Source organism: Dryobates pubescens, chromosome 1 (assembly GCF_014839835.1).
Source record: "Dryobates pubescens isolate bDryPub1 chromosome 1, bDryPub1.pri, whole genome shotgun sequence".
NCBI classification, from domain to species: domain Eukaryota; kingdom Metazoa; phylum Chordata; class Aves; order Piciformes; family Picidae; genus Dryobates; species Dryobates pubescens.
In genome coordinates this window covers 40563984-40579717 of record NC_071612.1, presented here as the reverse complement: position 1 = coordinate 40579717, position 15734 = coordinate 40563984, and the positions used below count along the sequence as shown (strand labels likewise).

At 50.9% G+C, this 15734-nt stretch overlaps 1 protein-coding gene across 4 annotated transcripts in view; it reads left to right on the top strand.

Moving 5' to 3' along the window:
* Window positions 1-9620: 9620 nt before the first annotated feature.
* STIM2 (stromal interaction molecule 2) overlaps window positions 9621-15734 on the top strand; it is a 70758-nt gene continuing 64644 nt past the window's right edge. For 3 of the 4 annotated variants that reach the window (XM_054164245.1, XM_054164239.1, XM_054164231.1), the window contains exon 1: window positions 9621-9915. In XM_054164245.1, the coding sequence (XP_054020220.1) occupies window positions 9717-9915 (199 nt within the window). In that variant the 5' untranslated portion in view covers window positions 9621-9716. The remainder of the gene's footprint in view (window positions 9916-15734) is intronic. The other variant, XM_054164227.1, reaches the window with a different exon arrangement.

The window sequence follows — 15734 nt, the reverse complement described above, 5'->3', positions numbered from 1 at the left end:
GTTCTGTGATATTAATGCTGGAGTTGTCTAAGCTCTCCTTCAATATGAAATGACTGGTTCAAGCTCACAGCTTAAAGGCTATCAGCTCAACTACTGGCAGCTGAGAAAAGAATTCTTTAACCTGCAGGAAGTGGTTTCATTTTCTGAGAGAAAGGGAGGATCACAGACCCATTCTCCTGTCTTCACAGTGAGTTCTCACCTTAGGTACTTCTGGTTGTCCCTTTCATACCCAGAGTTGCAGCCACTCCTTCCCCATTCATCCTCAGACCTGCAGAGCTCTCAGCCACCCTCCAGCTCCTGCCCAGGGTCCTTGTGTGTTGTTTCCCTGCAGAGGAACCTGAGCACAGTTTCTTCAGGACTTGCTGGGGCTGCTCCTTGCACGAGCCAAAATACTGCCAAGCAGCCTTTGCTGTGCCTCACAGCCTCTCAAGGAGGGCAAAGCTGCCCCTTTGCCAGCTCTCCAGGCTCCCTGATGCAGCAGCTCCAGCCCAGCCTCTGTGGGTGTGTGATGGAGCTGGGCATGGCACTGTCATGCTGGCTTCTCCTCTGCCAGCCATCCTGCCTTTGGCTGGGGCCTTCCAGCTTCTCCCACTGACTTTTCAGTAACAAAGTTGGGCTTGATAGCCTGATTTGCCTGAGCATATCTTAATGGTTATAAAGGGATCACACTCAGCGTGAGGAGTGATGCAGACACTGCTTCTGCCACTGGACTTCTGTCTACTTTTCATGTGTGTCATTGTCACCATGTGTCACACAGAATCACAGAATGCTAGGGCTTGGAAGACACTTCCAGAGATGGAGTCCAACGCCCCTGCAGTGAAGAGGCTTCAATCCTCCATAGCCTACTCAAGAACCAGCTGAAAACTACCTAAGATGGTACTGTGAGTTTTAGATCTGTAATTCCTGCTGTCCCTGTCAGAATGCAGTAAGAAACCTGCTGGACTTCTGCAGACTGTTAGTGACTTGATCAGGCTGATCTTAAAAAAGCTCAAGCTGTGGGCTCAGTGTGATCACTGCTTCTATAAAGAACCCAACTGCTTCCCAGCTCTGCCATACTGAGTGAAGGGATCTGGGGGAATCTGATCCAGAATAACAGAGAAAAATCATGTTTTCCTTAATGTTGGCAAGAAGTAGTTTTAACTTGAACTGGAGGCTTTGCTGTGAACATGTAGGTTGTAAAAGAGGATGCATGTGAGAGCTGTGCCCCAGGATGCAGCAACATGGTCTGGTTTGTGTATGGGGAGCAAAGGCACAGAAAGAGGAAGATATTTACGGAAGATTGAAGAGTAAATCCCTGAGAGGTGAGCAGACGCCTCTCCCAAATTCCCATTCAGGATGCTTGTTGTGCTCAGGAGACACAAGGCAGTGTTTAATCTTCAGAACAGCATACAATGCACATCTGCCTCTGAAAATGCAGCACATTGGAGTGTTCAGGGCCTGCAAGGCTGGGGGGCAATTCAGAAACCATCACATTACAAAGCAGGCACGAGGCCTGTGGCTCAGGAAGGGCATTAGGTGGTTTCCATGGCTTTTGAGGGAATTAAAATATTTACTAAATAGCAGGGGAGATTCCCTCCAGGTCTGCTGACTCCCTAATTCCCATGGCTCCCTGCAAATACATGATTCAAACCCAGCCCATTCCATACTGGGGTTTAGGAGGAGGGCTTTTTTTCCCCCTGCTTTGTTTAATTTTTAGTAGGTTTGGAAATGTTCTAAGGAGGCAGAGGTGGAGCCAGTTGTGCTCTTGTTTGGGCAAGCATTGCTATGACAGAAGGTGGTCTGTCTTCCTCTGCCTTGGCACCATGTTACTCATTTCCCTTGTGCCCCCTCTGCCTTCCTCACTGGAGTGCTTAATCTCCTCTTCCTGACCTCCACCCTCCTGGTGGTTGGACAAGGGACCTTATGCTCTGACCTTCAGCTGGACCACTGATGCTGGCTGCTCTATCAGCCATGGGTGCTGCTCTGCCACCTGCACCAGGGCTGGCCCAGGGCTTCAATTCTGCACACATCTAGGACAGCTGTAGCAGCACCTCTGCTGCCTTGTGTCAGGTCTTGAAGGTGGCTTTTTGAGGGACAGAGAGACACATGCATGCAGAGACATGGCAAGAATGGAATCTGATTGCATTAAAAACAAGACTGAAAATGAACCAGACCCTTAGGCTTCAAACCTACTGTTTGACTTTTAGATCTTTTTAAAAATCTCTTCTAAAGAAGGGCTGACAGTGAAGAGGTGTTGGTTTCATGTTCCACTCAGTTGCTCATTTTAGTGAAAATATTGTTTCAGGTTCTGCCTGATGCAGTATTTTTCATCTCCCCTGCTTCAGTAAGCCTCATTTCAAATCTGTTTTTAAAATGCTGAAATGCCTGGTGTCCATCTCACAGCTGGATACTCCTCTTATAAGGAGTTGCAATTCTTTAACTTTAGAGGCTAGTTCAAACCTGTTCTCTCTGTGATCTATCATTTGACTTCCAAATCCCTAAACTCCTGTTTCATTTTTGCTGGCTTAAGACGTGGCCAGACTTTGGTAGCAGAATTATGGCTGAATTGGTAATTGCACTCAGTTTCTCAAGCTCAGCTGAACCTTCAGTGGCTCAGTTTAGCCAAATTGTGTTCCTTGGGCTGTCCTTCCCTGTCTGTAATCAATACAAGCAGCCTATTGATCCCATAGGTATGGGTAAAGATCAATTTCTTGCTGCTTATCTCAGGGTTCTGGCTGTGCGTTGTGAGAGGTGTTCTGTGATGTCAAACTGACTGGAAAAAAACCACCCACAACATCACAAAAGTTAGCAGGCTTGGACAAAAATGTACCCAAGTTATCTTCTTTCAGGTTTTAGGGAAATACAGTCAAACACCCAGCAGGAAAATGGATCATTTAGTTGGGGGGTTTAATTAGGCAGTTAATATTGCACCTACCAAAGTGACCAGTGTGGTGTCCTCAGTATTGGGCTGCTGCTGCTGCCAACAGTCATCTATCTCTGGAGTGCTGGCTTCATTGAGGCCCACAGTGCTCTGCCAAATGGCATTGTCCTTGGCTGAGCAGTTGGAACAAATTGTTTCTTTTGGGATTATGACCAAAATCAATGGTAATATTTCCCAAAGGGGCTAAAGCTCCCTATTTGTGCCAGACAAAGCACGCAGCCCATTCCTATGCTTTGTTTGCAACTAAAAAGGCTGCAGTGGAGCTAAGAGACAAGGTGGGATTTGATAGCCAAACCCAAATGTGATGATGTGGCTCCATAGGGATGGCTCAGTATCCTAGAACAGAATCAGAGAGTGGTCTGGATTGGAAAGGACCTCCAAAAGTCAGCTAGTCCAACCCTCTCCGCAGTAAGCAGGGGCATCCTCAACTACATCAGGTTGAGGTATTTGATAGTTCATTTCATTCCACACTCATGTGAGCCATCAATGGCACATCCTAGGATTTGATTTTTCTCAGAAAATCTGTTAGGGTCATAGTAAGTCCAATTCTAATAGTAAATCAGCACAAATACATGTTGGAAAAAAGCAGTGCCAATTAATTTTCTGTTTAGAATAATTTGTCATCTGAATCTGCTTGATGATAATATGTCTTGTGTCACAATGTTTTCCCTTTTCTTTCTCATTTTCAAGTGCATCTGGGTTACAAAAACACAAGCAATGCTTTGAAGCCAAATCCCAGTTCAGTAATGTTCACATCAAATTTTAACTGGGGGCAAGCAGCACACTCGCAGCTTGTGGAGGAAGTCCCAGCTGCTTTTGGCACTTAGGAAGAAATTCTCTCTGTAGTTTCTGACGCAAAGACCTATTTGAGTATTTAATTGTAGTTTCTTAATGCACTGCAGGTAACTGGCAGACAAGTGGAGTTCTCAGTAGTGGCACCACCAGTACCCAGGCAGCAGAGCCTGTCCCCACCTCTGCCTCATGAAGTGCACCTCTACCCTGGGGAAAGTGGCCCTTGAAAGAGAGGGCTTGTGGAGAAAGGTGCTGGGCTGCAGCCTCTGGTCTCTGCAGCACAGGGAGGGATATTTGCTCTTTGAGTCTTCAGTAAGGACACTTTCTTCTGCTGACTTTGGAGGGCAGATTTATCCAGCACTTCAAACATGTCAGTCAAAAGGGAAAAGCTGATTCCCAGTTCTTCATCTTTTAAAAGCTTGAATAGGTTTTGTCAATCATATGATATCAAAAAGGTCATCTTAATGTTAGTATACGTTTTGAAGTGCAGCCTTTTGCCACCAGGTGCTTCTGTTCCAAAACTGTTCTCTGCTTCAGCGTTCACCATCCAGCACAGCTTTGTCTGGTCTGGGTTCTCCGAGTTACAGCCTACAGCAAACAGGAGCCTTCCTGGTCAGCACTGTGATCAGTCCCTGAGATGGTTGATGATTCTCATCAGTTAGGAAGAAACTCTGGAAACACTTTAAACATCAGTTCTCGGCCCATTCCTGGTGGTGACAGGGACACAAGGCAAGTGTTGCAGTGGAGAGTCAGGTCACAGCAGGCCAGCAGCATTCAGACCTGAATACCCAGTTAAAGATGGAAGCAGCAGATGATTTGCTTTTGCAACCACCCAGGTCATAAAGACCTAACAAATTTGAAGTCTTAGAAAGCCACAGAGAGCCTTCTGTCAGTGCAGGAACTGGTGCCCAGGGCTGTGCCCTTGAACATCCCATCTCACTGTGCGGCCTCTGGAGGAATCCTGTAGAGATGGGGGCTGCTGCATGTCCCCAGGTTTGCAGCTGGAAGGGGATCAGGAGACAAGCAGGAAAGGTGCACTCATCATGGTGCCTGCAAATTTTCTTGGGCTGGATAGCAGCCTGTGTGTTCATCTAAAGCTGGAGAGAAGCTGTCTAGGACCTTCTGGAGCTCTTTGGCTTTAGAGAAGTTGCAGAGAGCAGTGTCAGGCAGGTGCTGGGATATATTTCCATTGCTGATCTGAAAACTCATCCCTCCCATTAGGCTTTGGCTGAAGGAAGGGTCAGGATGGTAGCTGCTACAAATAACTTCTTCGGCTTGCATGCACTGGAGCTGGGACATGAGACTGGGACAGAACATGAGGCTGGGACAGAAGAACGTTCATTTCCAGAGAGCAGATGGGGAATAGTGAGGTCTGGGCAAAGAAATGACCAAAGCTGATGCTGTGTGGTATGTCCAGCAGTGATCTGTGACATCAGAGGCTTTACACTTTGACAGACCCTTCCTGTGTCTGCAAAATGGTGACACTGCCGTGGGAGATGATCTCCAGGCCTTCTGCCCCCATGAGTTTGTGCTGAATGACCATGTCCAGATGACACTGTCTGAAATGGTGACTTTATTCCCTTTCCCCACAGCTGGTCAGCACACTTGTCCTGAGCTCAAATCAGGTCACCTCCTGACTGAGTTTCTCCCTTGCTTCCTGCAAGGCAGGAAGCACTGCCTGCCTCTGCTTGAGGTGGGGGTGGAGTTGGAGCTTCACTGAGACTCGAAAGAGCGGTACACATTGGGCAGGCTGTCTGTGCTGTCTTCTCTCTGATAGTCCCTGGTCAGGGAGTCACCTCCAGAGCTGCCACTTCTGTGCTTGAAGGGGTGGGATTCTCATGTAGCTTGGAACTGAAAGAGGGCAAGCAAGTGCCTGTCAGTGGTGGGTTGGTTGTGTCACCTTGCTGCTCACCAAATCTCAGGTGTGGTTATGCACAGCATCCAGTGATACTCTGAACTCCAGTGGGCTGATGATGGCTTTACTGGGGCTGCACAATCCCCACACTCAGTCTTTTTGAAGCTGTATTTGTGTTTATGAGTGGCAGCCAGCTCTGACAACAAAAGGTACGGAGAGGCATGCTCTGAGATCAGATGAGGAGAGGGACTCAGTCATTTCATGATCTCAGAGTTTGTCCCTTGGTAACATCATTCTGGTCCCCTTGCTTTGTGGCATATTCATTGCAACAGCTGATGTGGTGTGAATCTTACTGCCCTTTAGCTACCAAAGCTTACAGCAACCCATCACCTTGCCATGCTCCAACGACATACCAAGTGATAGTCAGATGGCGGTGTCCCTGCTCCTCCTCCAGCAGGGTCCTGCCAAGCTGTATGGCTGCTCCTGTAGCTTCCAGCAATCAAAGTGATGCTCAAAAGAGCTCATTCCCTCACTCTGAAATGGCTTGCCTTCAGCCTGGGGAGATGGGGCTGTGCCTCCATCTCCTGTGTGAGCAGACTGGGGCTGTGTTTGCTCTGGAGATAAACCAAACCCAACCCCAGGCTGCCTGGCCAGTGTCCTCCAGCTGGGGTGGAGCCTTTGTGCCATGAAGAACTCAAAGCCCTGAGGAAGGGTTGCCCACAAAGAGGAAACCCGGCTGCCATGAACATTTCTTGACTGTTCTCTCTTTTTCAAGGCTTTTGGTTTATGTTTGTACTTTTGAGTGTTACAGAGAGAGAATGGCCTGCAGTGCCAGGGACAACACTGGCTGAAGCCAGGAAACTGGGAGACACCACCAAGAGTTCTGTGCAACTCTGCTTTGGGGTAAAGCTGACGGAAAGAGGTTTTGTCATTGCAGCAGCGTGCTGTCCTATCACCAGGAAATGTGCTCAGCTGAGAGATACCCAGCTCCATGATAAGAGGATCACAAGGGCCAATACTCATCAGATAAGGAAAATGTTTGATTAACTTCCATTCCTCACTTCCAGTGTTATCACTGGGCTGTGCTGGCCCATCCTTTCTTAGTCCCCTAAGGGCAGGGACCACAGGGCCACTTAACACACCTAGAAGTTTCCTCCTGCTCTAGCAGCTTTCCTTCCTCTTTACCCCCTTTATTCTGCTGTCCAAGCAGGCTTCCAGGGTTGTTGATTTTGGGTTGTGGGTGTTGTTTTTTTTTTGGACCAGCTGGATGGATTTGAGATAGCTGTGGGTATCAAACAGCTCTGAGGATTCATTCCTATCTTTTTATTCCTCCTGTTGAGATAAATCAATGTGCACAAGGGCTGGTGGTGATACAGCTGCTGCCAGAAATGGAAGGTTAGTGGAAGGGGGGAGGACAGAACTTGGAAGAGCATCTCCGGTTATCTGGATTGAGTGCACCCAGACAATGTGATCAAGAGTGGGAGAGTAAACTCAGTATTGGGCAGAACTGGTGACTAAAGCAACACAGAGGGCTGAGCTCCAGGCCTTGAGACCAGTCCTGGCCTCTTTCCTCTTCAGAAAGACCAACGTCACTGGTAGGGAGAGCTGCTGCAACACCATCAGCAACACAGCACACCCCAGCGCCAGACCTTCTGAGGAAAGTGGCTTCATTTCCAGCAGAAATTGAAATGAAACACCTTGAGCTTTGTTCCCAGGCCACGGCCGTGCTCAGCAGCACCAGGGGCTGTGTGACCACCAGGTCTGCACAGCCACAGGGAATCAGGGCAGTCGGGACTAGGCTCCTCCTTCAGCCCTTGTCCATGCAGCCACTGCAATTAGCCAGTAGCAAAGTGACACCAGCTATGGAGTCTGCCTCATGTCTCTTGGGTTCTTAAGCTGCCCACTACGGGTTTTGGCTATGACTCTTTGTAGCTGTGAGCAGCTGATAATGATCGGTGCCTTCATTCTGACCCACCTCTACAAGTCACTGGGGTTTCTTTATTCTTCTGGGGGGCGGGTTGAACTGCACCTAGATGTGCTGGCATCTTGATGACCTGCTAATTGGCGTGCTGTGGTAGGTTGAGAGTTCCTGCGGAGGGCCCCTTTGCTACCCCAGTGCCCAGATATCAGCTTTCACCACCAGGCACGCCAGTTGTAGCCTGTTCTAGCTGTCTGCACCTGGAGGTGGAGAAACCAATTCTGGTAATTGCGAGCAGACCAAGCCTGGGACCCAAAGGCTGTGCTGCTGTATGGGCTGGGTGATCTAGTTAGGGAATGGGAAGAGCAGGAGATGCTCCAAGCCCTCTTTCCTTTGTTCTTTATCAGCAAACTGAGCCCTCCAGCAGGCAGGTCTCTGTGCCTAGGGGCAAAGGCTGGAAAAGGAGATTCTAACTGAGTCTGGAGGCCCCAGTCAGGGTCCCTTCAGCAAATTAGATGTTTACAGGTCCTTAAGGTTGGGCAGGAGATGCTTGCGAAGGTACTGCCATTGTGCTTCTCTGAGCATCTGCGAACAGCTCTGGCAGTAAGCAAAGGTCACATCTGTCATCAAATCAAGGGGCTGGACCCTCCAGCAGAGCCATCTCCAGCCAAGGTCTCAGGAAAAGCATGAAGCAAATATTTTTGTGAGCTAGTTTTGGGATGGTGAAAGCCAAGAAGCTGACTGGGAAAGGCCAGTACAGCCCTACCACCACAGCTACCTCCTGTGATGAGATAGAGCAGTGTGAACCACTCTGAACACAGCTTCTATTTAACGTTCCTCACCTGTGACCTGCCGAGGTGCCCTGAGAAGCAGTGACCTCTTCCACCCCCAGCACACAAGGACTGCCTGGAAATTCTCCATTCCAGGCTTCCTCAGCTGGGGCCCTGGAGTAGCAAGGCAGAAGTGACAATGACCCGACTCTCCAAGGGCCGTTTTAATGAGCATTTCCTCCTGAAGTTCTGCTAGTGTCTCAGCTCACAGCTGCCCTGAGGGGTGGCATTCCTCATGCAGTCCATATCCTGACCCCAGCCTCTCTGTTCCTCACACCCCTCCAGGAAACTTGCCTTCTTCATGCACCCTTGATGAATTGCTCTACTTTAAAACTAACTACAATCCATTAACTCAGCAGCTGGTTTCTACCTTTGGGGCGTTTCCTCTGCTCCAGCTGCCCTCCCTCCAGGCACACACTGCTGCTCAGGCCTGCATGAGATGCAAGCCTTGCATTATTGTCTTTCCACCAGAGCTCTCCAGACACTGATAGGCTTCAAAGGCTGTTGTGTTTAGCAACAGGAATTGTGGAATTGTTTTGGTTGGAGAAGACCTCTAAGGTCATCAAGTCCAGCTGTCACCACCCCCCCTTCCCCCGATGGCTATTAAACTGTGTCTCAAAGTGCCATCCGTGTCCACGTGTTTCCTCAACACCTCCAGGGATGGGTACTTCACCACCTCCATGGCCTGGCAGAGACGACCTCCTGCTGCATTTTCTGGTCCCCCAGCAGTGGCCCCATGTGCTTCCTTGATGGCGCTGGCCTGTAGAGGCAGCTGGCAGCACCCCACGATGTGCTGCTGTTTGCGTGGTCCCAGAGTAGGAAGGGGCAGTCCCCGGGCACTGCGGGGGACCCTGGTGACTCTAAGGTTTGTGTAGCTCTCACCACCAGCAGCATCTCCTCCCCCACGGTGTGTCTGAGACGTGGGACTGAATGTGGCTTTCACAGGCTGTGTCACTTCCATCAGGCACCTCACACCAGAACGGGGTTACACTCCCATGGACTTGGGCAAACCCAGCCCAGGTTTCACTGCTGGGCAGGGGCTGGCCGGAGGCTGCTGGAGCACCACAGCGAATGGCTGCGAGGGCTGGGCAAGGACAGCGGCTGGGGGCTCCGGGGGCCGCTGAGCCTCCCCCATGCTCCCTTTACCTAGCCGGACCTCCACGAGCCGCAGCCGGAGCCGCAGCCGCACCCTCCCGCCGCTCCCACCGCCCCGCCCGGTGCCATCCCGGCGCGATGACGTCATGGCCGTTGACGCGGCGCCCGGCGGCTCAGCGGCGGCGGCCGGAAGCGGCGGGAGGCGGCGTGTAGCCGGCGCCGGGGCGGGTCGGTGTTGCCGGAGCTCCAGCCCCTTCCTTCTTTCTCGGCCTCGCTTCGTTTCGCTCCGCCGCAGCAGCCGCACCGATGAGCGGGATCCGAGCGTCTAGCGGGCGGCCCGGGGCAGCCCCGGTGCTCACCTGCCTGCTGCTGCTGGGGCTGCTGCTGCCCGCCGCCGCCGGCGGGGGATGCGAGTTGGAGCCTGCGGACGGCGGCGGAGCCCGACGGGGAACACGGGGAGGCGTCGCCCCCTCTGCCTCTGCGGGGGACCCGGCGGCCGTGGCAGGTAACGGCTCCGCGCATCACGGCGGGGCGCGGGAGGCATCGCGGCGGCGGCGGCGGGTGGACGGGCGCTTTCCTGCAGGGGCTCGGGGCCGCGTCTCGCCGCCACGGGTCGGCTCGGTGCGGCTCTGCGGAGGGCCGGGCGGCGGGGGTCCTGCTGCGGCGGCGGCGCTGCGGTACCGCCCCGGCGGGGTCGGCCGGGCCGCGGTTCCTCCCGGCACGGAGCCCGTGCAGGATGTCCGTAGGCTGCCGGTGAACGGCGATGCTGTGGGGAACCGGGGCCGCCGCTTCCGCCTCGTCTGCCGCGATACCGCCTCTGCCTGCAGCTGCCTGCGGAGCTCTGCCGGGTGCGACCTGGAGCTGCGCCTGGACAGGAGCTGGGCGCTCTCCCGGCGGGACCGCGGCTGCAGCGGTTCCGCACCTGCAAAGCCATTCCCAGGAAGGAGCCAGGCGCCCTCCCGGTGGCACCGGGGCTGTTCCCGAGCAGGAGCCGGGCGCTATCTGGCGGGCCCGGGGCTGCGGCGGCCCCGAAGCGGGCAAGGTGCTGCGTCCCCCCGGCACACTCCGGGGCCGTTGTAGCACAGCCCGGTGCAGCAGTCACCCAGGTGCCCGTCGCGGAGGTCTGCAGGGTATGGGGAAGAGTGTTGCCGTCGCTTCTGTTCCCTCTGTTACAGAATTGTCCCTACTCTTGTGCCGAGGGCAGGCGCGGGGGTGCCTGCGGCTGCAAACTGCAGCTGCACCAAACCATGCAAAATAATCTCATTTTCAGCAGCTCTGACGGCTCCTGGAGGGGCTTAGGAGAGACAGAGACGCGGCGCTGAGGGACATGGTTTAGTCGCAGCCTTGGCAGAGTTACAGGACTTAAATGATCTTAGAGGTTTTTTTCAAGCTGAACAATTCCATGATAGTATGATTTTATGGATTGTTTATGTATGTTCTGCATCTGCTGTGCAATGAGCGGTGGGAAGCTTTGGGTCTTAGAGGGCTCTCTGAGGAACATGGGGTTTGTGTGCTGTGAAGATACTCAGAAACAGAAGTTTGTGGTGTCTCATGGGCTGCTCAGAAAGCTGTCAGTGAAAGGAGGCAGAGTGGGAAGGAAGAACAGAAAACCATTCCCCTTCTGACACAGCAGTGCACATCAGTCAGATGAGAGGAAATGGCCTGAAATTGTGCCGGGGAGGCTTAGGTTGGGTATTAGAAACATTTACTTCCCTGCAAGAGAGGTCAGTCGTTGGAACAGGCTGCCCAGCTAGGTGGTGGAGTGCCTGTTCCTGGAGGTGTTCAAGAAATGCATGGACATGGCACTTTGGGACACAGTTTAATGGCCGTGGTTGGGTTGAAGGTTGGACTCGATGCTCTTAGAGGTCTTTTCCAACCCAAACAATTCTATGCTTCTAAGATTCTATGATCTTAATGAAGCTGGAGATCCCCTTTCAGAGCAAAAATCAGATGGTTGGACTTGATGGTCTCAGAAAGCTTTTCCAACCCAAACAATTCTAAGATTCTGTGATTGAGATCCCAAGCTGAAATAACTGAACCTCCAGGGCTGACATAACACAGGGGCTTCTTTTCCACACCAGCCTTTAAACCCGTGAGTTTTAATTGTAATTAATGACACTTCTTGCCATGGCTGTGAAGTGGAGATGCAGGCTGTATGATCTGGGGGTGCTTTGAGGACGCAGCACTCCTGGAACCTGCATTGTGCTGTGTAAGCTACAGCAACTGGAATGTCTGCAGCCGCCAGCTTTCCTGGGGGACTGTAGAAATCCTGCTCTGGAACAACCTTTTGTTTGTCAGAACAGAATTTATCTGGCTGGAGGTGGCTCTAAATGGTTCTGGCTGGGTATGGTGCTGATGCTGCCCTTGTAGGCTACAGGGAAAAAGTCAGTTGTGGTGTATTTTATGGACTGTACAAGTGTTAAGATGCCTGTGAGCTGTAGGGGTGTTGCTTCCCCCTCCCAGCAGTGGATCTAGTGAGGAAATATATTTATTTGAAAAGTTTGGTGTGTTGTAAGTGGATCTATTGGGCTGCATGGCTCAAACTGGAAGAAGCTGGATTGAGATGAGCCATGAGGAAATTCTTCCCTGTGAGGGTGGTGAGGCACTGGAACAGGTTGCCTACAGAAGCTGTGAAGGCTCCAAGGCTGGAGGTGTTCAGAGCCAGGTTGGCTGGGGCCTTGAGCAACCTGGTCTAGTAGGAGGCATTCATTTGCTTGATGAATGTAGTGTTTCAGTTGGTTACAGAAGCCCTTTCCCTGTCTAGTAACTGCACTCCTGAGAAGTTCAGATTTTCTCTTGGCAAAGCTGGAAGATCTCCTGAAGGTTGGGAGGAAACCAGCTGCCATGTCCAGGGGGTGATTGCAGTTCTGGTATCTGTCATTCCTTCAAAGTTGAAACTGGCAGCTGTGGCATAGGGTGAGGGGGGATTCCAGTGCTCCTCTGGAGAAGAGCACAGCAAGTTCTGGATTCAGTCAGTTGGATAGGTTTGAGAGTCACAACCTAGAAGATACGAAGCTGCTGAGTATCAAATGATGCACAGGCAGCAGAGTCACAAGCTGAGCTGAACAAGCATCTTTGTGCAGCTGGCAAAGGTGGGCACTCACCTGGAGTGTGCTGATGCATCTGGAATTACAGAAGGCAGGGATTTGTTTTCTGGTTTGGTTGCACTTTTGTGCCCATCCTGAGCATTCCACAGGCCAAAAAGCATGGAGAGAACGTGGCAGTGTGGGCCGAGAGGCTCGGAGCCTGGGGCTGAAGCACCAAAAGTATTGAAGTTTTGCTTCATTTTGGAAGTGGGAGAGGCTGTGGGAGAGGAATGCATGTCAGAAACTACTCACAGAACCACGATGATTTATCTCTTTTTCAAAACTTTTTCCATTTATCTGTGGTTAAGATGTAGGTGAAGAGGAAGTAAAGTGTGGTGGGTGAGAGCTATGTTAAATATGGGCTGGAAAGTTTTACCTGTCACAGGGAAGTTATGGGGATTGTTCAGGAAGTTTCTGGCCTTGGAGGTTTTGTTTGGGTTGGAGAAGGTTGCCAGGGAGGTGGTGGAGTCCCCATCCCTGGAGGTGTTCAAGAGATGTGTGGACATGGCACTCTGGGACACGGTTTGATGGTCGTGGTGGTGTTGGGTTGTTGATTGGGCTTAACGATCATGGAGTCACAGAATGTTAGGGGCTGGAAGGGACCTCAAAACCTCTTAGAGGTTTCTCCTAACCAAACAATTCTGTGATTGTAAGAAGGTAACAGAGATCATCTGAACACTGCTGAAGGTATTTGGTCACAGACAGGACAATAGACCAACACAGCTGTGGTGTTCTGTCTGGGACGCCATGGGGGCTGTTTTCTGTTCTTTCTGGCTTCACTTGCTCGCTGCTTAATTTGGTATGAAGCTTTGAGGAACCCTCTGTTCTGAGCCTGGAGATAACACTGGCTTCTCACAGTCAGTTTATTGACTTTTAATTAAGTTGCTTTTTAATTCCGCATAATTGGCGGATTCTTTGCTTGTTTGAGGGTCTAAATTTAATCCATGGTGGCGGATTAATTTGACTGCCTTTGAGGTGAGGCACAGGACCTCTCTCTCTGCCGAAGAGGTTGCTCTCAAATAATGGCTTAGAATTTTGAACCAGCCCGTTTTTAACTGCAGGGTTGCTTGTGCCTGATGGAGAAACAATGGGCACCAGAATTAACCTTTTCCTGACAGTACCTCAGATATATACTTCCCACACACACCCCTTTATTTTTTTTCTTTTCTAATTTTAATCAAGTTTCTATTCAGGAACTTCTCAGTCATTTTAACACTGAGCTGTTCAGGTTGTTTGGACTTGGGCGTTTTTGACATAAGGATCCTGGGCTGCATCAAGAGCAGCACAGCCAGCAGGTTGAGGGAGGTGATTCTCCCCCTCTGCTCTGCTGAGACCCCACCTGGAGTACTGCATCCAGTTCTGGAGCCTCTATGACAGGAAGGATCTGGAGGTGCTGGAATGTGTCCAGAGAAGGGCCACGAGGATGATCAGAGGGCTGGAGCTCCTCTCCTATGAGGACAGACTGAGGGAGTTGGGGCTGTTCAGTCTGCAGAAGAGAAGGCTCTGAGGAGACCTTATTGTGGCCTTCCAGTATCTGAAGGGAGCCTACAAGAAAGCTGGGAAGGGACTTTTTAGGGTGTCAGGTAGTGACAGGACTAGGGGGAATGGAACAAAACTAGAAATGGGTAGATTCAGCTTGGATGATAGGAAGAAGTTCTTCCCCATGAGGGTGGTGAGACACTGGAACAGGTTGCCCAGGGAGGTGGTGGAAACCCCATCCCTGGAGGTTTTTAAGGCCAGGCTGGATGCAACCTGATGTAGTGTGAGGTGCCCCTGCCCATGGCAGGAGGGTTGGAACTGGATGATCCTTGAGGTCCCTTCCAACCCTAACAATTCTATGATTCTATGATTTCTGGAGAACATGTGTTTGAAGGACTAGCTCCAGATGATGGGGCAGTGCTGGTGTGGGGGCAGCACTTGTGGTGCAAGCATAGTATTCCATAGGATAGCATCAGAAAGGTGAGTGTGAAACTACAGAAAGGAGCTTTCTGGGCTGGAATAATGCATTGGGAAGCTGATCCTTGTGTGTGTGAGACTTTGTGTTGGATTAATGCAGAGGGCAGGGATTTTGTCAGGCAGCAAAATGGTCTTTGCAGGGTTGTTTTGCACAAGTCTTAAAAATTTGTGAGCTATGAGACTTGTGCTGCTTCCCAGCAGACTGCTCTTTGTGGCTAACAGGTTTCTCTAGGCATGAAAACTCAGCATTGCAGGGCCTGCTTCTCTCCCCTCTCCCCCATTACTTGTGTTTGTCTCCGCTCTCATCACTTCTGTTGGGAAGACAAATTTCAAGTCTACTTCTCCACTGAATGATGTTGACTTCAAGCTGTCACTTTATGATAGCATCTCATTCCAGTCATTCATCCCTGAAATCTAATTGATTCTGTTCTCAGTTTCATTAGGTTTTAAAAATTTTTAATATGTCCTTTTAGTAATGAAGAATGGGAGAAGCCCAGCAAAGAGGCTTTGGTAGCTCAGTTGGCAGTTGGTGAATCACCATGACTGCTAGATACGGCTGGAGTTATCTGCATTGGTGGAGGAGTTTGGAACAAACATTAAAACCCCAATCACCAGTCAGGAGAAATCTTGGCCTTTATGTAGTCAAGTGGCACTGGAACCCCACTCAGAGATAAGAAGTCAAGCTCTTGTAAATGGGGTTGCCCATAGCTGAGTATTTTTGCCATTGTAACTCTTCAGTGCTGCTGCTAGTGTTCCCTGAGCTTTTTCCCTTGACCATCAGCTTCACCTCTCCTGGACATGTTCCTGCTCTCGCTGCTGGGGACTAGCCAGGGTATTTAGCTGAGTTTTGGTTTTCTTGCCTTGCAGTAGGAGTCTGTAGCAGACCCTTTCTAAAACCCCGCCAGCGCCCCCCCTCAGCATGTTTTTGGCTCAGTCTCATCCCTCCATCAGCAGGTTTTTGCTGTCCCTTCAGCTCTAAGCTTTCTGAAGACAGCTCTGCTGTTCTGGGGCCTCCTACCAGATAGCTGCTCCCACGCAACTTGGGCATGACTCATTTGCTTCTAACCAGCCTCAGCGATGCTGATCTGTCACAGCTGGGCTGAGCTGCCTTTTCTGTGGCAGAGGAGGACTGGACCCAGTGACAAATCTTGATAAGATTCTCCATGATGATACCATCACCATGAAAAACACCTAAGAATGCAGCTTCCTTTTTTAATGTGTTTATGAAGTATTTTACAGGGAGGTTGTGGATATCCCCTTCCTGGGGGTGCTCAAGGCCATG